At 42.9% G+C, this 23,254-nt stretch overlaps 1 protein-coding gene across 1 annotated transcript in view; it reads right to left on the bottom strand.

The window, feature by feature from the left end:
• The window catches only part of PRKAR2A (protein kinase cAMP-dependent type II regulatory subunit alpha), a 58,224-nt gene extending 45,013 nt beyond the window's left edge, over positions 1–13,211 (bottom strand). Inside the window, exon 1 of the mRNA XM_072347320.1 lies at positions 10,589–13,211. Coding sequence (XP_072203421.1) covers positions 10,589–10,841 — 253 coding nt within the window. The 5' untranslated portion in view covers positions 10,842–13,211. The remainder of the gene's footprint in view (positions 1–10,588) is intronic.
• Between the last annotated feature and the right edge of the window lie 10,043 nt (positions 13,212–23,254).

Genomic DNA, 23,254 nt, shown 5'->3' on the forward strand with positions numbered 1-23,254 from the left:
GCATGACTTCAGGCTGATTCAGAGCTTAATCTCACACATCCATGTTTAAATCAGGGCATGAGATGACTTGTATACACTAGGTACAAAAATGCTAACTTAATGGTATCCTGGACTGCAGTAGACAAAGTACTGTCAGCAGGTTGAAGTATGCAATGGCTCCTCTCTGCCCAGCCCTCGTAAGGCCACACCTGGAGGAGTACCAGTACTCAACAGCACAAGAGACAAGGACACAACAGACTGGAGACAGCCCAACAAAAGGCCACACAAATGACTGGAGCAACTCTGCTACCAGCAATGCTGAGAGGCAGCATAATATATAAAACCTTCTTTAAAGAAGTTAATGATCATCCACATTCTGGACTAAGTTCATCATCTGCCCTCTTAGCCAGTGGCAGAAAATGTATCTACTGATGACCTGTGACAGCCCGTGGATTCTTCCCCAAGTCACTGTTCTCAAGGATTTAGGACTCCATCCTGCAAACATAACCAGCACTGAAAAATGCTCTAGCTGACAGTGCTCTAATTGTGATATGCAAAACTATGAGCAAAAGTAACTTCTGTGACATGCTTCAGAATAAGCTGATGAGAGCTGGTTAGCATTCAAACGGCTCCTCTTCCAGGCTCAGGATCAGTGCGTCCCTGTGACTAAGAAGTCGGGAAAAGGTGCCAGGAGACCTGCGTGGATGAGTAAGGAACTCATGTGCAAGCTCCGCAGAAAGAAGAAAGTACACGATATGTGGAAAAAGGGTCTGGCCACTTGGGAACAATATAAGAATGTAGTCAGGGACTGCAGAGATGCGACCAGGAAGGCTAAAGCCCACCTGGAGCTGAATCTAGCTAAGGAGATAAAGGATAATAAAAAAGGGTTTTTTAAGTACGTTAACAGCAAAAGGAAGGCTAGGGAGAATGTGGGCCCCATACTAAGTGAGGGGGTGTTCTGGTAACGGGGGATGCTGAGAAGGCGGAAATACTGAACGCCTTCTTTGCCTCTGTCTTTAGTGAAAGGGCTCTCCCCCAGGAATCCCAGACCCTGGTGGTTGATGAGAGAATCTGGGGAATAGGAGATTTCCCTTTAGTCAGGGAGAAGGTGGTCCGTGAGTGCTTAGGAAACATTAAGGTCCATAAATCCATGGGACCTGATGGGGTGCACCCACGGGTGCTGAGAGAACTGGCGGAGGTTATTGCTAAGCCGCTCTCTGTAATTTTTCAGAGGTCTTGGAGAACTGGGGAGGTGCCTGAAGACTGGAGGATGGCCAATGTCACCCCGGTCTTCAAAAAGGGCAAGAAGGATGACCCGGGTAATTATAGGCCAGTCAGCCTCACCTCTGTCCCAGGGAAGGGGATGGAACAGCTTGTGCTGGATGCCATCTCCAAGCAACTGGGAGTAAAGGAGGTTATCAGGAGTACTCAGCATGGGTTCACCAAGGGGAGGTCGTGCTTGACCAACCTTGTGGCCTTTTATGAAGATGTCACTCGCTGGGTGGATGGGGGGAGAGCGGTAGATGTAGTCTACCTTGATTTCAGTAAGGCTTTTGATACGCCCCCCCATGACATCCTTATAACAAAGCTGAGGAAGTATGGGATAGATGAGTGGACGGTGAAGTGGATCGAGAATTGGATGACTGGCAGAGTGCAGAGGGTTGTCGTTGGCGGTGCGGTGTCCGGCTGGAGGCCTGTGACTAGCGGCGTCCCCCAGGGGTCTGTACTGGGTCCAGTCTTGTTCAACATCTTCATCAACGATCTTGATGAGGGGATAGTGACCACCCTCAGTAAATTTGCTGATTACATGAAGTTGGGAGGATTGGCTGACACGCCTGAAGGCTGTGCTGCCATTCAGCGAGACCTTGACAGGCTGGAGAGCTGGGCAGTAAGAAACCGGATGAGGTTTAACAAAAGCAAGTGTAGAGTCTTGCACCTGGGTAGAAATAATTGCATGCACCAGTACAGGTTGGGGGAAGACCTGCTGGAGAGGAGCTCTGCTGAGAGGGACCTGGGCGTCCTGGTGGACGACAGGTTGGCCATGAGCCAGCAGTGTGCCCTTGTAGCCAAAAAGGCCAATGGCATCCTGGGGTGCATTAAAAAGAGCGTAGCCAGCAGGTCAAGGGAGGTGATCCTCCCCCTCTACTCTGCCCTGGTGAGGCCTCATCTGAAATATTGTGTCCAGTTCTGGGCTCCCCAGTACAAAAAAGACAGGGATCTCTTGGAAAGAGTCCAGTGGAGGGCCACAAAGATGGTGAAGGGCCTGGAGCATCTCCCCTATGAGGAGAGACTTAGGGAACTGGGTCTGTTTAGCCTTGAGAAAAGAAGGCTGAGAGGGGACTTGATCCAGGTTTATAAATACCTGAAGTGTGGGAGCCATAGTGGCGAGGCTGGTCTGTTTTCAGTAGTGCGTGGAGACAGGACTAGGAGAAATGGGCTGAAACTTCAGCATAGGAAGTTCCGCACGAATGTGTGCAAGAACTTCTTTACAGTGATGGTGACGGAGCACTGGAACAGGCTGCCCAGGGAGGTGGTGGAGTCTCCTTCTCTGGAGATATTCAAGACCCTCCTGGACGCCTACCTGTGCGACGTGGTGTAGGGAGCCTGCTTTGGCAGGGGGGTTGGACTCGATGATCTCTAGAGGTCCCTTCCAACCCCTATAATTCTGTGATTCTGTGATAATGTATTTCGTCCCCTTTTTAATTTCAGGTTTATGCTTCTAATGATATCACATGAAAAGTGAACAAAGCTTACTTAAAACACAGCACGGTTGGAAAAAGAATCATCTCCACATAAGGAACTATTTAGATGGACAATCTCAGATTATAACCAATATTAAAAAATAAAAGCCAACAACAAAACACGCTTCCAGTAAGTTCACCCTGTGTGTGTTCACAGGAAGATGACTCTGAAGAGAAGAGGAAGACTGAAGATGGCTTTGTCCTGTTTCCTAAAAAAGGAATGTATATTTTAAAGTTAAAAAAAATAGTAAAAATCATTGTGTTCTGCCCAGCCCAGGAAAAATCCTCTTTTATGCTCCAGAACATTTCTAGTGCCTGCAAAAGGGCACAATTCAGCACCCACCCCATCTCTAGTTTGCCAGTAACAATAAACAAGTCCCTGACCAAAGTGTACCGCAGCAGACGAACTCGTTTTTAGTGGCAGAACCTCTGGCATGAAGCTCCCCACAGTCACTGCTATGGATGGCTTCAAAACAAATCTTGCACATTGCAGATCTTTGAGCTATGAACGCTTAATAACATCTCCATCTGAAAGATATGGAAAGCTATTTGGCACAGCACTTAATAATCAAATAATTTAAAATGGCTTCACAAGGGTATGAGATGCTCACACACAGTACAAGAACAGTTGAAGTCCATACAAACATATCTGTTTATCACAGTTACACAAACTCATAGTGTATAGTGATTGAAATCACTATAAAATTACAGCTGGTGATGTTTAATTTCTACATGCTTGAGAGATGGAAGTAATATTATCACTCTTAGTTTTATTAAGCAGCAGTATTTAAAATAAGAATACTTGGGGAACCTGCCCCCCCCTTCCCCAAAGAACAGTGAATGTTAATCTATGTTAATGAGCCATCTTTCATAATTTATCGCTGCAAAGTCTTTCAGTTCTACAAGTACTTACGAATTTTAATCAGACAGACTGACAACATTAGATGATAAAGTGTTTCAGTACCATTCCATTCAGAAGGAAAAAGAAAAAGCAACTCGGTCAGCTTTGGCTTCTCATTCCTGAGCTTTCCTTGGGCCACCCTTCATACAGAAATATTCTGTACAGCCACAACAACCTGAGACTGACCTTACACTACAGCATGTCCTTCCAGGTGCAATTCTTCCTCAGTGAGGATGACAGTGTTGCCACATTAATGGTAGTATTTACCCAGTCCCCAAAAGGGAGAAAAACAAAAAACAAACAATAAAGAAAGCCACCACCATCAAATGTTTGTTTTCCTTTTAAGATCTCTTCTTTGGACTACAGTTTTCTCAAAAGGAAGCAGAAAACAATATGCTACCCCGAGGGAGGAAGAGTCAAAATGGAAATGAAGGGCCATGGTGACATCCTGCTTTATAACACTGTTAATATCCAATCACCACAAACAAGGATCTCAGCATTACAATTTACCCAAAAATCCATAGGAAAAGGCTACAGAGAAGTTTTACAATCATCACCCAAAAAAAACCAGACTGTCCACCTCTCCACACAAACTCCATTCATGTTTTTAGAATGTTCTGCAAAACAAACAGTACCTTAATGTTTGCAGTCCTTCACTGCATACCACTGGGATTCACAGTACAGAAAGTATCCAATGGAACAACATCATTTTACCAAAACGCCCTTTTCACCTCCAACTTGAAATTCCAACCCTTCTTTACAAAGCAGTTTAGAATTTCCGAGACAAACTGCTCAACTGTGCTGGAACAGCCCCTGCTCATGCAGCACCTTGGATCACACTGCAGCAGTGCCCAGAACAGTGCTGGGCTCCAGGCTCTGCAACATGACCTCAGAACTACGCCTGCTGTCATGCCCCATGGAAGCTGAGTTCCTGCAGGCTCTGCACAAGGCCAGAGAAGGAAAGCTGTTCTTCAAGCCACCCTCAGGAAGTTCACAGGAAATAAAAGCAGCAGTAGCTTGAATTTTTATTTTTATTTTTATTTTTATTTTTTTTTAGCAAATTAAAAATAAAGATTTATGTATGTTTATCTTAAAAGCAGCACTACAGACTGGATACCTGCAGTCCCTCCCACATGTCATCAAAGCAAGCTGTTTCTAGAGCTGCCTTCCCTCCCAGAGGGAATTTGTAAGTTGACATTCAGAGCTGAACTCCCACTGGTCACTGTCTGCAAGCTCCACACAGAAAAGAAATGCTCCACTATGGGAAAGGCTTGGAGTAAAACTGCTACTAATAGAATCCTGGGCTTCATTATATGATAGCTGATGTATATTTATCAAATACATGCCAAATCCCACAAGTATGAGAACTGCAAGACAGGCTTTTCTCTACATCTCCAAGTATTCTGTCTGCTGAAGCACACAGAGAACACGATCACCGAAATCCATACAGCCTCTCAAACAAAACATAGATGAACCCAAAGCAGCTGATTGTTTATGCAATAGATTTCTGGGGGTTCTTTTTGAAGTCTTTTTCAGATCTTAAAAAGAAAAGAAAAGCATTAGAAACATCTCACAAGTGTAAGAATCAACACTTTGGTGCAAGTCTTTTATCCACTGGACTTTCATCCACAGTCCGATTTCTCAAATTCTCCATTACTTTTCTAGCCACATTAGTTATGATTTACTGTTTCATACCACAGCAATGCATAAATATACCAGAAGTCTACCCAGCACCTGAGTGCACTGCATGCAGAAAGGAGATGCATTTATCAGGTACTGATGGCCACTCAGTAAAGAAATGAAACCTAAACCCATGCAGTTGAAAGAACACTGTGAAGTTCCAAAAGCAGCACGCAATTGCTACGTGCTGTGGGGCAGTGATACAGAGCCAGCCATGGGTCGCAAGGGTGCAAGTGCAGTAGTGTATGCCAGGCAAGCTACAAGAGGAACCCAAAGAAACCTTAGAGATACAATAAGGAACTAAATGAGGAATAAATAAGGTTGTTAGGGTTCTATTTACTATTGCCTCCTCCTTTTTTCATTAAAAAAATTACAACCATTCATGAATTTGAACACATTACTAAAGCCAGTGACAAACATTCACAGATCATCCTGGCTAGGGTTCCAGTCTTCATCTGAATAATGAGTAACTGCTCTTTGTTCAACATTAATGTCTTTTAATGACTGGTTTGTGAATAATTTGAAGAGAGATTATTCTCTGTTGTCTTCTCCTCTTCCCCACAACCCCCCATTGTACTATTTTATGTAAAAGGGTACAACTACATTTCTGTGTTAGTAAGAGGGGAAGATGGGACTCTAACACTGACAATTGTCTCACCAGCCTAATATGGCTGTTTTAAATGAGAAAACAAGAGCACAGTTAAGAAGAAGTTACTATAAGGTATGATACCTAGTGCTGCAATACATTCCATTCCCAAGCCTCATTTTAGAACCAATTAGAAGAATCATACTTTACAAGTTTCATACAATTACCCGTATAGTAAACTTCCTAACCAAGGAAACAGAAGCTTCTAAGAATCCAGCAATTATTTAGAACGATCAGTCACACACTTGCTTCATATTTACTCATGTTTTTTTCAGAGACAAGCAAAGTAATGCAGTTCCTATTTGACTGCAATTTCATGCAGCTCATCTTTAAAGCTGTTTCTCAGCAAGCAACCTGAATCCTTTCACTTCGTACTTCCAACACTCTCACCTTCTCAAGTAAGAAAAACATTCTACATTTTATTGTAATTAATTTTCTATCTGTACTGAAGATTATTGAGGAGACCTTTCTATGGGGCTCCTGAGATACTAATGGTGACTTCCTAAGAGCTACATCACCTAGGTAAAAAGAAGTCCTAGTCTAATCTTGTAGTAGAATAAGTACAATCTAAGAACACTGAAAAGCAAGCCTTCTGTAATAAGCTAACACAGAATCAAAATGAAGAAAAAATGTAAAAGATTTGCGTATTTTGGCCAAATAACTAAAGAAAAATGTAATCACTGTCCTTTAATGCTTAGATTATCTTCAAAGTTACTCAGTGAGAACAAGACAAATAGAGGGAGTGAAGCCCCATTAGTACTAACAGTAGTTGCTCTATTTAATCCTACAGATTTAAGTCAGTTAGAACTGGCCGTGCAAAAGCAAAGCCATGGCCAAGGGCAGCAGCTGCACAATGGCAGTCTTTCACTTGGTACTTTCTGTTCAACAAGTCCCAGGCTGCCAGGACCTAACAAAAATTAGAACGCATAAATGTCTCTTTTGAAACACTGTCAGCAGGAATACATTGCTAATGCTTTGCTTTATACTTGATTTAATGTTATTGATGGAGACCAAAGAAAAAATAAAACTGTAAGGTTACTTCTACACCTTTAGACTGCAGGACTTGTTTACACACACACGCTTCTTAAACACATTACGATGAAAGAACATGTATTTATTTGTATGTTAAACTCAACGGTTTAACAGTTAGATCACAGTCTAAACCTTCTTCCTTCCACCTCTTTGAAGTTCTAGACTCGCTGCTTACAAACAACAACTGGATCAACAAGAGTTGGTCAAATTTCAAGGGGAGAAGGGAAGAGGTAGCGCTAATAACTACCAAAGTGTCCCCTCAGCTCCCTGGACTTTTAATAGAGTAGCTATTCTATGGAAGTAATTTGCATCATCCAATGCCATAATACTGTAAGAAGATGGTCTGCAGAGAAAGGCTCACTTAATGTTAAGGGCAAAGAACACAGAGCAAGGACAATGCAGCTGTGCTTTATGTTCAGTAAATTAACTATCACAAGAGGAAGGAGGTGGAACTATTGTGAAAAACCTCAAACCTTTTCACTGTACAGGTGACTGTATCTCAAAGGAACACCTGAAATAACCCAGCCAAGATCATTATAAGAAAGCAAACCATGCTCACGAATAAGAAGAGTAGCAAGAAATCTGAAACTGTTTAAGATTAACATTAGGCATTTCTGTCGGCAATTAAAAAGATAGACACTTCAAAGATGGACTGAACTCTCACTCAGTATCACTTACAAGATCCAATGACACAAAAGAGCCACTCCCATGCTTTCTTCTGGGCCCCTTCTGCTCACATATCCTACTGATGCTTTAAAAGGTGACATTTAGCAAATTCTGCAATGTTATTTGAGAAGTCCAGTGCAAGACTAATCAGTATCTTTTGACCTTCTCATTCAGCGTCATGTGCACCTTCTTCTACACAACAACAGAGTAAACAAAAAAGTAACTGCCTTACCCTATACACGTATGCACACACACACACACATATATATATGCATACACAAAACACTCAAATCTCAAATATATGAGTGTTATATCCTGAGTTGGAAGGGACTCTCTAAAGCTTGCTGAGTCCAATTCCTGGACTTCTCGATACTTCAGTTCTACTGATAGTTTTGCCTAAGATCTCCAAGAATAAATACAGTGTTTTTTGTGTAGTTAATTAAAATAAACCAACAAAAACAAGCAGATAAAATTGGAGGTTACTGCTACAACACCTTGCCTTAGCCAACAGGAAAGCGAGCTGCCTCACTTCCCTCAGGTTATTCACAACAGGTTTCCCAAAGCCATGGTTAAGTGGCTTTCATTTCAGTCTTAAGAGAACCATTCAGACACTCCCCGCTACAAGGACCATGGTCAGGGGCACTTTCTGAGTATCCTTGGCAATGTCTTCCTCCTGATTTCTGAAGCTGCCACTTCGCATCTTCTCCCATTTCTATCGACTTTTCAGATCTGCAGTTAGACCAAACATGAAGGCTCTTAGGAAAGCTCTGTATGCATCAACTCTCTGCCGCAGCCCCACAGATACTTCTGGAAGATGTTTTTTTACCTCCACCGTCACACATTCCTTATGCACCACTGTGCTTAACAGCCACATCCTAACAACCTCTAACACACATATTCAAGGGCTCAAATCAGAGATGAAACTTCTAAGAGGTTCGGAGAACAAGAAATCACCTCCAGATTTATGCTTAAGTGCCCTAAGACAATGGAGGTCTCTTCTGTAGTCCAGTTAGTGTCACCAGCTCCACTGATGGAATGCCATGATGTCAGGAAGGGAACCACTGATAACCCTACAGCAACACAACACAAAGACATTTGCCATGTGATTTACAGACTGAGCTCAGAGTTTACTCCGATTTTAAGTTATTTCTTCCTTTTCTTATCACATCTGCACTCAGGACACATGGGGCAAAAACATAACTTATCTGCTACATTCTCCAGCTCTAGGCATGCAAATACAGTAAGATACACAGATTTCATGAGGCCAGAAGCAGAAACAAGACAACCACGCTATTTGTGCAGACTTCTTTCGTAGATCCAACAAATACAGCCATGTTAATCATTCAAACAAGGGCTAAATTTCCTTAGCATGCTTTATAAAAAAAACACAATTTCCTTGTGACGCTTAATACCCATGGAAGCATTTTTATATTATGTCTGACTTATTTTTGTAACTCAGTGGTGCATAGAGAGAGTTGGACTAGGAAAACAAGGTGAAATTAATTAAAATCTGCCGTAGCTTGTCCAAGATGAAAAAAAGCACCGCATTAGAGCCTGTCCAGCGGGATTAGCTGAGACTTCCTCCAGGTATGCGTTCTCTCTATCTACAGAGATTATCTGATGTTGAGCAGTCAATACGTACACTGATCTCTCACAGTAATGCAGAAGTATTTTCCTATCCTGTAAAATTCATGAAGGACAGAGATATCACAACCCCTCAACTTCTAACATTTTCCAGTTAACAAAATCTTCTATGGCAACGTTCATAACAGAAAGCTGAAGAAACGCACAGCTACGGCTGACTGCCCCACACACTGTTAAACAATGTGAGAATCATTTCCCTGACTGCACAGAGGGACTCTCACCTGCCACCAAGTGCGACACGGGACTATTCCTCCCCTGGGTCACTGAAGCTGTAAGCAAGGAACAGAGCGTTTTTTTCAGCTAAGAAGCAAGACAGCAGCAGTGACAGTGCTGCCTGCCTCCAGGGCTCTGACCAGCACAAGTGACACTGAGCAGCCTTGTTCCTTTTTTCCTCTGAGACAGAAAGAGGATGAGCAGAAACCTGAAGCAAAGGAACCACTTTTCTACTAGACAGCCTCACCACACAAAGCCGTACTTGAACAACTGTAAAATGTGTGGTGGCACACGGCTTTTCATCTGCAAACATTCAGCTTAAGAGAACTTTCTGGACTGCAGCTGTCAGCATTCACCAGGAAAACTTCACACTCAATTCTCAAGAGATATTTCAAACCCTGAAACGAGACAAGCCGATGAAGAAATAGAGCTGCATTCAGTGCCATTAAGAAAATCATCACCAAGAAGACAGCACAGAAACCTTTACTCGCATTACAGGTCAAGGGCATAAGACCTCCAAATGAGAAGACCGATAGTACGGGGCTTTCTCATCTTTCCCCTTTGTCGACCTTGTCCAATAAAGAGAATATTCGGAGTCTGCAGTAATCGCGGGTCCAAAACTCCACATGTGCCCACAAGTGCCATTCATAAAAATTTAAAGCAAGTGTTCGCGCTGGAGCTCACATAGAGTCCGCAGTGTAAACGCTGTGCGCTGCACAAGGCAGCACGCCGTGACAGAACGGCACGGGCGGCGTTTCATTGTGCAGACCGGGTCTCAGAGAGCCGGGTACAAAAAGAGTGCGTTTCCATTCTCGCTACTGAGCGGCGCCTTGAGAAGTTGCCCACCCAGCCCACCCCAGCAGAACGCTTCCCCGCACCGGTTCAAGACAGAAACGCCGGGATGGGTGCAGAGGAGACAGCACAACAACACATGATCTCCCCCATCACATGCTTGGCAGCGCGCTCCATTCACCCCGAGCGCGCCGCTCCCCCGCAGGCGCAGTGCTGCCGGACACCGCGGGGCGCTGAGGGGCGGCCGCGTCCCGCCCTCCCCCCTCAGGGCCGGATCCCCTCGGCGCGACTCACGCTCGAAGTCGGAGTCGGACTCGTCGTCGCCGCGGTCGGGCTCCTCCTCGCCGTTGGACTCGGTCTGCATGGGCTCCCCGTCGAAGCTGACCACCATCCGGCCGTCGCCGGTCGCCTCCCGCTCGCGGGCATCCCGCAGCCGGGTGAAGTAGTCGGCGGCGAAGCCCACCAGGTCGGACGGCCGGTGCCGCAGCACCTCCACCGTGTAGCCCTGCAGCAGCTCGGTGAGGCCCGGCGGGATCTCGATGCTCATGGTGCCGGCGGGACCGAGGAGGAGGCCACCGCCGCCCCCTCTCCTCCTCCTCCTCCCCGCCCCGCGGGCGGCTGTAACGGTGCCGGGCTCGGGCCTCCCTCCGCGGGCGCTGACCGACTCCCGCCGCTCCGCTCAGGCGAGCCGCGCCGAGGGAGGTGGGGGGGAGGACGGGACGGGAGCCGCCTGACTGCGCAGGCGCGGGAGCGGGCGCCGAGCCAACCGCCGCGCACGCGCCGAGCGGGAAGGCGCGTGCGTCACCCTGAGGCGAGGCCGAGCGGGAGCGGGCGCGAGGGCGCGCGCGGATGGCAGTGCGCATGCGCGGCGGGCTCTGAGGGGGAGGCGGGAGGCTCCATCCCGGTGTGGTGCCGTGTGCCCGGTGAGGGAGCCGAGCTGTGGTGAAACCGACAGCGAGAGATGTTTGTCCAGATGTTCTACCTCACGGAAAAACTCATCTGGTCCTGTTCGTGAGCAAAAAGGGCTGGAAAGCTAAACAGCAGCCTGGAGCGTAGAGGTTCAAAGTGTTCTTGTGTGACGCTTGCAAATCTGACCTTTAAATTACCTTTAGAACAAAATGACTCTTTTTTGTGTGGTAAAAAAGTAAGCATGAACTGTGGAACTGTGGAAACTCCTGCTTCTCGTCACCCAGGACGCTGAATGCATGGCAGTGTGCGGCAGAAGGGCAGGCGGTCACCACTTCTTTCAGGTTAGTGACCCCATACACCAATTGCATCTGGTCCTGCTGGCCTGCAGGGTCTGTGATCACAGAGGTAGGGCAGGAGGGGAAAAGGAGGCTTTCATGGAAACACAGGACACATTGAGTTGGAAGGGACCTGCTTCCAGCCCCATGCTGTGGGCTGGTTACCACACCTTGGTTGGAAGTGCATCGAGGTCCCCTGGTTTCCCATCAGAATTGAGGCACTGGTACAACTAGTAAGCTGAAGGGAAGTGAGCAAGTCTTTGTGCCCTTTGGCTAAACTCACAACATCATCACCTACTGAACACAGAGCGCCTGAGAGCGTTAAGGACGTAGACTTTTGGAAAGGTGAAACACCTCATTAATCCCTTACATACATGAGCTTTGGAGATGCCTATTCCTGAGCTGCTGCTAAATGTGTTTTATGCCAATTTTCTCTTGTATTGTACAAAACCCACCATGTGGTGCTGCTGTTTGCTAATGTGCCTAGAGGAAGGCAAGTGGGCGCGTGGTGTGGAGCCCTTATGATCCCATGATATTGGAAAGCTGGTCCTGGAAGAAAATAGGCCTGTACAAACATGAGGGGGGTGATAATAGGAATGCTGGCTCAGTGACGCCACTGCATGTTGTCAATGTAAATATTTTTATTTTATTCTTCCTTTGTTTCAACAATAAAAGGGCAGGGATTGACTTGGACGCAAAATACGGATTTCACTTGGAAGCCCCAAATTTTCTGAGGCTATTTATTGTGATTTGGTTTTGTTTGCTTACGGGCTAAAAGATTCCCCTGCTTATCCAGATGGTTTTACCACAAGCCCGTGCAATGATTTTCTCTCCATCACTGTAGCACGAAGGGCACAACTGAGGATCCAAGACCACCACAACTCAGTGCTTCTCCTGCCTTGTGATTTGCAGTGAGGAAGGCCAACTGGAGATCTTGTGGCTCTTATTACAGCACCCAGCCTCTGTTAAAAGGTTTCCTTTGTAATATGTCGTCTGTGCTTTTATGCCAGGAAGATTACCTCACGTATCCGTATAAAATGAATGAATTAAAAACGAGCACAGGAGGTGGATTCGTCACACTGGTTTATCTGGATGTTTTGTATGAAGCTGCTTCTCCTAATATCTATTGTGGTTGGTTGTTTTTTTTACAGCAGCCACAGCAGTTATGTCCCTTTTCAAGAAATACAATTCTTTTTTGCCATTTGTCACTGTTACCATATTATATCTCTGACGGGCGCAAACAATACAGCAGCACATTGCAACTGCTCAGTGCATAGGAAGTTTAAAAACACTGTAGAAAATGAATGCTGTAAGAAATAAAAGGCATTGGTGAGTAAGGGAGAAAGACCATGTAATTCGATGGGAATACGATTATTTTTCTTTCCCACTCTCTCGCACAAAGGCCAGTCACATGACAGTTCCCTGCTTTTGGCATTAGTCAGCTGCTATGTTAGCTTCTAACATTTGTTGATCATTTTCTCTCATTTGTGCCTGTGTATATAAATCTGGTTATTTACATGAAAAAATGTGCTGCCAGTAAATATTGTTATGTCCCTGAAGAGCTACATTGTGTTAGCCTGCTGATATTTATATGTCCACATACAACTAATCAGCTTCAGTGGAATGTAAACAGTAGATGTCTGTTAGCCTCCTTCTGAAGGTCGGCGGACAAAATAAAAAGCATCAAGGTCACCTGAAGCAGTTTCAAGCTGTTTTATGCCGCAGTTTATCCTATTTCTTTCTATGCATTCTTTTTTCTTCTGGTGAGGATCTGAACTGATGGCACTTACAGGCAAGAGGTTTGTTGGTAAACAAGTTAATTGTAATGCTGCCTGCTGTGCATACATATAGTTCATATTAAGCTTTCTTTCACTCTAAATTTGCATTCCTTGTTTCAATCATTACTGTAATAAGCATCTGCATAAAATGAATGTTAGAAAATAAATTAGGAAACACACTCGCAATCATAGTATGATCCTCTTTATAATAACATCTTTAATTCATATAGTATGACCAATGCAATTCCTTTCCACTGGCTTTGTAGTTTATTCAGCTCTTAGCATGGAATGAGAAAGAATTCTGTAATTTTAATACTGTTCCTTTGTTGGTATCTGAGAAGCAGCCAACTTGGGATATTTTGATTCTGTGATTCTGTTCCTATACTTATACTGCATCAATGCTGCTACATATCAAGGTCTCTTCCTTTCAGTTTACCCATTCTACCTGGTCTTCTGTGGCTTTGGTACATGCAGTGGTGGAGCTCCAGTGCTTGTCATACCAACAGGAGCAGCGAAGTTGAGAGTGTAAAAACAGAGTATAGTGTCAAATTCTGCACTGGGGAAATCATCAAATGAACCCTCCAGACTGGCTCTAGAAAAGTAAAATAAATCCCTTTTTGACAAGTAATAATTTACTTCTCGCAAACCTTTCAACACTAAGCAGAACTCAGACACTACATAAACATATGTACATCTTGGATTAATTATACATGCCTTCAAATTCCCCTACTAGAAATTCAGCACAAGAATAATGCAAGAACACACTAAATGTTCTGATGGTTGGCATTAGAAAATGTAATCTCTTGTTCAAGGGAAGCTGGATTTATTAGCATGAGTGTAGCTTTTGCATGTTGTGGGTGACACACTAGGAAGTTCTATCAGACTGGGTATGTTCCAAAGCAGTCCTCAGCAAAAGCCAAGTTTAGGGCCTTATAGAGAATGAAGTCCTGTCCTTGGCCTGCTGAATTGTGGAGTTCATTGTCAAGGGATGCTTTTGACAGAAAAAGTGATGAGGAATGGGGTCAGCGCTGGCTTTGAAATTCTGTGGTCGGTTTGATTTCCAATTATTTGTTACTTTTAGGTGGTAGGAAGGATCATCTGTAGTTACCCATCACAGTCTCTTTCCAGTCATCTCTGACTGACCGTTATTGGGACTAGTTATTAGGTCTGCAGTACCTTTGGTTTGACCCACTTCAGGCTCTATGAATCACTCTAGTCAGAGTTCAGACCATCTTAATACCATAGGTGTCATTTTTGTGCTTTGTCCCATACAACTGCCATTCATTAGCAAGTCCTAGAAGTAACTAGGCACATGTACAGTCATCTCTCTTTAATACGTTTTAAATCAGTCTTCCCAGATTTACCAAACGCCTGTTAGTACAAGCATTGCAAGATTTCCTGACTAGTGCTGCTCTGTTTTATTGGCTTCTTTGTGATTTTGTAAACCTTGAGTTTATCTTTCTTCAGTCTTCTCCAAATTAAGGCATTAAAGTCTTGCTGGTCCCTCCTCCAAAGTCAGCCTGCTTCATCCCCATGATCACAATAAATACTTTTCCTCTGTATCTGCTCAAATTTTAGTGTGCTTTGCATGAACACACACTGGTCTTCACATCTCAAAATCTGGACTCACCAGTGCTTTTCATGGCAGAAAAATGGTGCCTTCTGGGGTGGGGGAGGAGAAGGAGGATGCTACATCATAATATAATGTAGGTATCCCTAATTTCAGGCATAAAAAACCAATAAAATTCCCCCTTATTTCGGTATGTTTCTCAAGTGGTTTATCAACCTATTTTTTAAAAAAAACGCACATGTAGTTTTGCATTTAAAATACTATGTTTCATATTCAAACCTTGGTTGGTTGGTTGTTGTTTTTTTGTGGTTGGTTTTTTTTGTGCTCTACCTCCTGCTTTCTCCTGTCAATGTAAATGTGTGTGTACATTATTTGTGCATAACATACACAATTCTTCTGAGCTGTCATCTCAGCACAGGACCTAATGCTAACAGAAGAGCAATCCTGGACTTAGCTAGCAGGATGCAGAGATCCTTCAAAACAGTGCACAAGAAAAACCAGCTTTTCCTGTGTCTGTTTGGTTTTGTTCTTAGGGAAGTATTAAACCTAAGAAACCAGAGCTTTGATACTCTAGTGAGCCAGTTTGCTTGTGGCAGTAAGCAAGATTCAATACACATTTTTCTCTTGTTGGCTTCTAAAGTGATTAGAGTGAGTACTGCATAGTTAAATAAATGAGACAAAACTGTCCATCACAAGTAACAAGGCAGGAGAAAAGAAACCCAGCCTTTGGAATAAGCGTACATAAATATTTGGTTCAGCTAAAATGTATTCCTTTGCTACTAACTTTAATCAAACATATTTTGGACCATTCTTTGGAAGACGTTTTGCTGCATTAATTGATAGCTCTCAAAGGATCAATGTAGGAGAAGGATCTGTTTAAGTTTCCTGATTTTCACTAACATAATTTGGTTTCTGTGCACTGGGAACATTGATTCTGGTGGTAACTATTACATATTTTCAAGTAGTAGGAAAAAATCAGTTTTAAAGTACCTGAATTTGTCCCAGCATTTCCTTGATATAGAAATAAATGTCTCTGAATATTGATTGTGTAATATGTAAGACTTAAAATGCCAATGTATGAATCTAGATAAAAGTACTCTCTGTGACATAAGACATGTGAGACAACCATGTTGTTTGAAGTACTCTGAACAACACTACTTAGCAGTTGTACAATTAGTGATTTCCGTATCAGAGAAGCTGTAAACAACTGTACTCCAATCTGTAAACAGCAAACATGTAAATAAGAACTTCACTAATCACTTGGTTCTCCTGAATACAAAGTGAAAACTGTACCCACTTTGCTTGTACTTTAGTTCCTGTTCCTAGCAATGAAAACATTACACGCAGAACTCTCCAGTGAAGTTGGTATAAATTCTGTGCAGAGGGAGAATTTCCCCCTCTGCAGAGGGAGAATATTCCCCCTTCTTTCAGCACTTGATCCCTTCTCCAGTTAGGAGTCACAACACCTCTGTTCTTTGGCCTCATTTTGTGTTGTCTACAAGAGGAAAGCAATTAACAGATTTTACTGTTTCCCCTGGTTTGTACCTACAGACCTTCACCATGCATACAATTGCAGTATGTGAAGATGGTATAGTATTATGTTGCACAGTACACATAGGGTGCATTTTATCAGTCCTTCCAGCTCAGTACAGCAAATTGACTAATTCCAGGTATTAAAATTGCTGTATTAAATGTAAGTTACAACAGTAATAAATGAGGCTTTATCCACCAGATCCCTAGCATTTTATATTTTACTCTGAAAATGCTTTTACAAGCCCTATTACACATTAGCACTTATTTAAATTAAACTCATAGCACAGCATGCAGGTTAGTTAACCAGTGCTCCAGAGCTCCATTCAGTTTTAGAGAAAATTAGGAAGCAATTCCAATTGCATTTATCTATTGTTCTTCACACGCCGTGCTTGAGCATACATTATAAAAATGGTAATAGAGGATTATACGTCTCCAGGGAAGATAATGGGAATGTGAAGCATCTCCCTTCTAGGCTGTTTTTTTCCCAGTTTAGTTTAGATTCTTGAGTTTTAAAAATGTATTTGATGTTTCACTGCATTTTCAGTGTCTGCATTAAAGGAGCAGATGACCTCAGCTTCCAAGCCAGAGGACTATAAAGCTGCCTCACCGTGTTAAACCCCTTATTGTGAATCTCAGCAAAAAACTGATTGGTTTATAGGGCTGAAAATGCTTGCTGCTTCAATGATTGGAGTCAAATCCTGCCTGTAGCAGAAGCTAATTTGATGGGTGTTGCTTGTAGAATGCCTCTCCTGCGTCTTTTTCTGATTCTCATTCCCAGGGCTTCCAGCCCAAAAGAGTTGTGTTTGAAAAAGATGAAAAGAAGAATTTGGTTTTAGGGAATGCAACGACACAGTCCTTTGTTAAATCTGGCTTGATGTGTCTCTGCATTGACATCTAGCGTCCATGCAGAAAGATTTTAGATTACTCACAGCCATATTGGCAGTATTTATCTCTAAACTTTTAAAGGTTTCTCCATGTGTAGCTATTGAGACTTACTATTAACAATACCAGGTCAACCAGGAGGTGATACCAATAGGGAAAACACAAGAATCCTCCTGCACTTAACATTCTGTGTTATGCAGTGACATCCATATATTTTTGTGTTCCGAATTTCTCCAGAAATCCATAAAAATATGATCCTTATTAAAGTTCTACTGTGGACATCTGCAAAATACTTTTAGTCCATTATCTCAGAGTGTACAGCAATTGTGAATCAGTATTCAGTACGGATTTTATGAAGTACTGTAGTTCTGTAATCAGACATTACTCTTTCTTTCATTAAGCAAGAGTTTCTTTCAATGATAGAAGGCTCTTTTAAGCCCTGTTTTCATTAAAATCCATCTTATCCCTAAAAGGTGTTTAACAGAGAACTCTTCTTATTGACTGTTACCTTTGCAATAACAACTTATTTTGCTATTTATCCAAAACCTGGTAAAAATTCAAAGCTGCTACAAAAGAATTTGCTGTTTTGCTTATGCAAAATGTTGAACAGTGGCAGCATGCAATTAGTCGTGCTGCTGCTGTACACTTTGCTTCAAAAGCAGCTCCACCTGCACAGTACTTCCTGCTCTTTCGGTCAGCATTAGGTGCTTACATTGGGATAGCACACACAACAATTATACTAGAATCCTAGATCCACCATGCCAGACCCTAGGCCAATATGGAAAAGCCATTCCCTATTCTGAAAACTCCCTATAGGTTCATACTTTAAACATTTCCATCATCAGAGTATATTTATAGTTATTTGAAATATATTACTTTACAAAAGCTTAAAAAGTAACGTTTAATACATTATCTCTTCAATCACGTGAAGAAAATCCATCCTATTAAGAGCTTGCTATTGAAATTTGTAACATGCACATATAGGCATTATCTGTAGATTTATTTAGCAAACTTGTGTGGTGGATCACTGACTTTTACTTTCAAAGCACCAGGGGTCTAAAATCTGCAAGAGCCTTGGACTTCCTCTGCTGTTTATAATGACACCACAGCAAGTCGGTGGCTAGAATTTCTTATACATCTATATTTTGTTGATCTTGTAAATGATAAAGTTGCACCACCATCTTTCTCACCCCAAGACTAACTTGCAATACAGGTACAGATCTTACCCTCAGAGGAGGGAAATGCTTTTCTCAGCAGCAAGCCCTCTAACAGCTTGAGTGCCCTGACAGGCTGTGATAGGAAAGTCTTCCAGTCTTTCAATCAGCAAAACTTGGTGATTAATTTCTCTTTACTGATGGTCTGAAGCATAGAAGGTGACAGCCGTTAACACTGCTTCCAAATCATTAAGAGTAGTGCAGCAGCCTTATTGGAGCCAGCTGGATTTGGAAATAAATGATCTATCAAGGAAAGTGATCTGAAAATTTCAGTTCATTAAAAAAAGAAGAAACCCCTTTTTGTAGTGTTGCAGCTTCAGGAGCAAAGTAGGACAAGTCCAGGTTGCACACTGGGTACAGTTCCTGGCCAAGACCGTCAGGGTGGCTTTAAGGGACCTGTGGGCTCCATTGTTTCCTGGCTGATGTTGCATTTAGCCCTCTGGCCAGCCTTGTCTCAGTATCTCTTAAGCTCTAGAAGAGCTCTCTCTTGGTTTGGTGATACCAGGCACAACAGGAAATTTCTGATGTACAAATAATGAAGTTTGCCTTGCAGAAATGGGAAGCTTCTGCTGAAACAGCTAGAGCAGCCTTTAACCTCTTCTGTGAAGGTCAGAGGAGGGTAATAAAGTATTTCCCACACTTTCTGGAAAAGTATTTTTTATCAGTTTCTGTGGATCTGTGTCAAATATTTACTCTCTTCTTCCTTTCAGTGTTTATTATCTTAATTACTTGTTACATTAGCCCAACTATCAGAGAAACTATACTACAATTACCTGCTGAATCAATAGGTTCAGAAGAAGACTGAAAGCATCATTAAAATGTATTCTGCTCAGAGTATTTATCATTTACCTCTGTGTGATCATGAGCAGTAAAGAAATGTGACAATGATTTCATTCATTCTTTAATCTGAAACTGCTTTATAGTGAGAATTACAAATACATATTTGTATCTATCCTTGTTATGATCCATCAGCCACCCTAACTTTTTAGCCTTGGCACTCAGTGATGCCAGCAAGGCCAGATCCCGGCTCCATGCTGTCTGTAGAAGACAGCAGCAGCTGCAGCTGGAAGCATCACGTTGCTGCAGCAACACATCACCCCCCCCCAGGGACCACGTTGCCTCGGCGACACCAGGTGGGCAGATGCTGCCAGAGTTGCTCAAATTGTCTCAAGGCGGTTACCCCAAAAGGTGGGGCAGCCTTGGCCCTTAGGGGAGAAGGGTCAGTGAGTGGCCCCTCTGTGCGACTGTTCACAGCCTGGTTTTGGATGAGGAGACTGGTGTGCGTTTCTTTGCAGATGGTGAGACAGGGCTACTGCCAAAAGGAGCTTACTGTTTAGTGTGTTAAGATAAGGCAGCAGGAAGGACAATGTCAGCAGGAGGGGATTTAACTGAAGGAAGCAAGTGCTGAGGCCATCGGTCTTGGTTTATATAATCAGGACCTGCAAACGTGTTGCAACATCAGAAATAATTGGGGAGCAATGTCTCTTGTTACACTACATGTCTATGAATGGAGGCAATCGTGTACATTCATTCTAGAATAGTCGAGTATTGCATTACGGTGGATAAACACTGCGAAGTGCCTTGTAGGCAGAGGATTAAATATCGATTTACAAAGGCAAATATCTCTGTTAAGCTTGTTAGACATAAAACCTCCCACCCAGGTGACGGTAGGCAGTCCAGCAGTCAGACCCAACTGGTAGGAAAATGGTGACAGGTTTCCAAGAGCTAAGAGGTCCTTTATCACAACTGTGATCAGCACCAGAATTCATTCTGTGGATTTCACTGTAGCCACCTGCGTAACTGCTAATAAGATAAAAGGGTTCAAAGTCTGATGTGCAGACATCAGTTATCCATGGCATTTGAAGAGCAATTTGAAAAACAAGAAGATGGTAAAGGACAGAAGAATTTGCACAGAAAGACAGGTAATTCCTTATCACTTATCTTTTCTTGTTGGAATCTTTTCTCCCTTCACACTGTTGGATTGAAAAGCCTCTTGTCTACTGTAATTAGCTCTTGAATAAACAGCATATTTTGAACACAAGCCTCTGTGTCCTGTTTGTGTGTGTTAGCTATAATTAGGGTTTGATTTGTTTGATTGGTTGTTCTTTTAAGCCTTGTGCAGATTCTTGCAGAAGAGCACAGCTTGCTTTAAGGGGTCTAGTGTTTCTTTTAGCTTCTAGAAACATCACTATATGCTGTAGCATAATGTTTCAGCTGTATTAACTTACATGTTTTAAAGTAAACGCTTTCTGTATTTATCGTTGTAGCCTCCCTGCTTGATGTAGCCTTGTATTTCTGACATTTAGCTTTAACCTCTGCACCCCTCTTTGTACATTTTCTGCAATACATTAGCTGTCCCTATTCTCACAATGAAAACTATGCTTAATAGTGTTTACAAAAGCATCCTGAACTGTGAGAAGTGTTTCTCAGTGAGTGTGGTTTTGCATCATGTAGCCTTGAAAGGGTGCAGTTTTCCCTGACCTCTTGCTGTTTTTTTCTCAGTGACTCTGGTAATTGCATCATTAGTTTTGGGATTCACATTTTCCTTTCACGTACAGGAAAGATCCAACCTTTACTTACCCTCTCCCAGCTGAATCACATAGTCCCCCCTTTTGTGAGCCTTCTCTGGCTCAGCCATACCAGCTTTTTAGCTTCTGTGAATGCAAACTTGTTTCACTCTTGTCCTAAATAAACTCTGTCACAAAGTTCATTTTTCTGGCTCATCATTTCATGTTCTTTGCAGTGATTTTCTGTCTTCTCTCTTCTCTCTCTGCATCAAACACATTTCATACGAAAATCCTGCATGGCCTCTGTTCAGCTGATCATTCACACTCTGTCAGTAGCCTTTTAGCCAGAGTTGTCCACCATCACCATTCCAGACAACAATTTCTCCCCATCGCAGCTGGTCAGTGCTCTCCTGAAGCACCTTCAGAGACTGACATGCCTCACTGACTCTGTGTACTCCCACCTGTCTGGGGTATTCATCTTTCTTTGCCACATTCCTAAACTTAGAAAGCCTCAGAGAGGAGATTTGTCTTTTGTTCTCCTCAGGGCACTGAAAAATGACAGCTCCCTAAACTGCACTGCTAGTAATGCATCTCAAATGTATGCGTTTGTGATTCTAATGTCACCTCAAAGCTGCTTTGTCCCCACGCTGATGCTCCTCCACTTTATCTACTGTTAGCAAGGGAGTTCCTTTTCAAGTGCACTGCAGTGATGTCAGTTCCCTGAAGTTTAATTTGCAGTCAGCAAGAAACTAGAGGCAACATGCAGACAAAAAAAAAAGGCTGTTTCTTATCTTTCTTCACACCCTTTTAAAGGTGACTTTCCTGAGTCACAGCTAATGTAAACCATTTGAAAAAGATACAACCTAGACCTATCCTATGGCTTAGAGAAACCTAAGAGTTTGTTTAGTGTTTGCTCTTAAAATAAGCACCCTGTGGGTCAAGTCCTTCTTCAGGTTTTTGTAGAGTTCATTTCCCTTGTCGCCCACAGCAATCTTCAATGTACACAACACTGATTGGTCAATGAAAGAGCAAAATTAATGGCAAAGTTTGTCTCTTCCTCTGTGTTTACAGGAGAATCAGAGTGCAAGGGACATGCATTGTAGTTCCTTTGTTCGTATTTAATGATATGAGAAACAGGAATGTAATTATGCCCTGTCTCCCTTGATCTCCTCCCTGTCTTTAAGTATTTGAGCACTTTGAAATAAAAGCAAGTGATAATGCAGCTTCTTCTGGCAGTTGAGAGCATCCCAGAGGCAGATGAGGAGTGATTCTGCCTGGATCATTCCACATTGTGCAGTTTCCATCTGACAGCAGCTTCCCGCTGAGCCGTCTTTCACATGGAGGAACGTGGCCATCACGAACAGTATTTTGAGTACCAAAAAATGATCAATGTTAGAAGCACAATGTTTTCTGTTTGTTTTCTTTGTGTACTTGACAACCCAGTCAGATAGTGCTAGCTTCGCTTTTTCCCATGAACAGCTGGCTAATTTCTCCTTGTCTGAAATCACTCTAAAGCATTCGACTAGACTTAGGGATGCAATGTTAAAATGAGGTTTGGCTCAGAGAACAGCTATTTTTGTTTAGCTATTTTAGCTATTTGTTTTCTGTATAGCTTTGTACAGCAAAGTGAACTCACTTCACTTCTGCTTCACTTGCTGCCAAAGATTTCTGAAAACTGAAAACATTTTATAAAAAGAGTGTTTCAAGCTCAGAATTTTGGTTGGCTGGAGACTAAAATGAAGAGTTAAGGGAGAGCAAAGGCAAGAAAGGAAGACACAACAAAAGATCAGTTGAGCTGCCTGATACTGAGGAAGAGGCTTGAGCTGGCACCTTTAGGAGGCAACTCAGGGCTAACAGCGAAAGAATCACTGGGCTGTGTTAGACCAGAGCAAGGAGCAATCTTGGAGAGCCTGAGCTGCAGGGCAGCACTAGGGAGGTACAGAAAAACAAATCAATGAGAGAACAGCTCATTGATGAAATTTCCCAAACCAAGCAGGGAAGAAAGGCGCTGTAGTATATAAACACTTTAATTGTGAAGTTATTTAATGTGAGCTGTCCTAGAAACTGGCAGCGTAGGCTGTTATTGCCACTTCCTGGGCTACATAACAGACGCAAAGACAGACTGTGAGATTTTCCACCTAGTGACAGGGATATGAAATTTAAAAAACAAAAAAGAAGAGTTCATCTCGAAAGCAATGGGCTGCTGTTGGCTCAAGACTTTGCTGCTTAACG

This window comes from Excalfactoria chinensis, chromosome 12 (assembly GCF_039878825.1).
Source record: "Excalfactoria chinensis isolate bCotChi1 chromosome 12, bCotChi1.hap2, whole genome shotgun sequence".
In the NCBI taxonomy this organism is placed as follows: Eukaryota; Metazoa; Chordata; class Aves; order Galliformes; family Phasianidae; genus Excalfactoria; species Excalfactoria chinensis.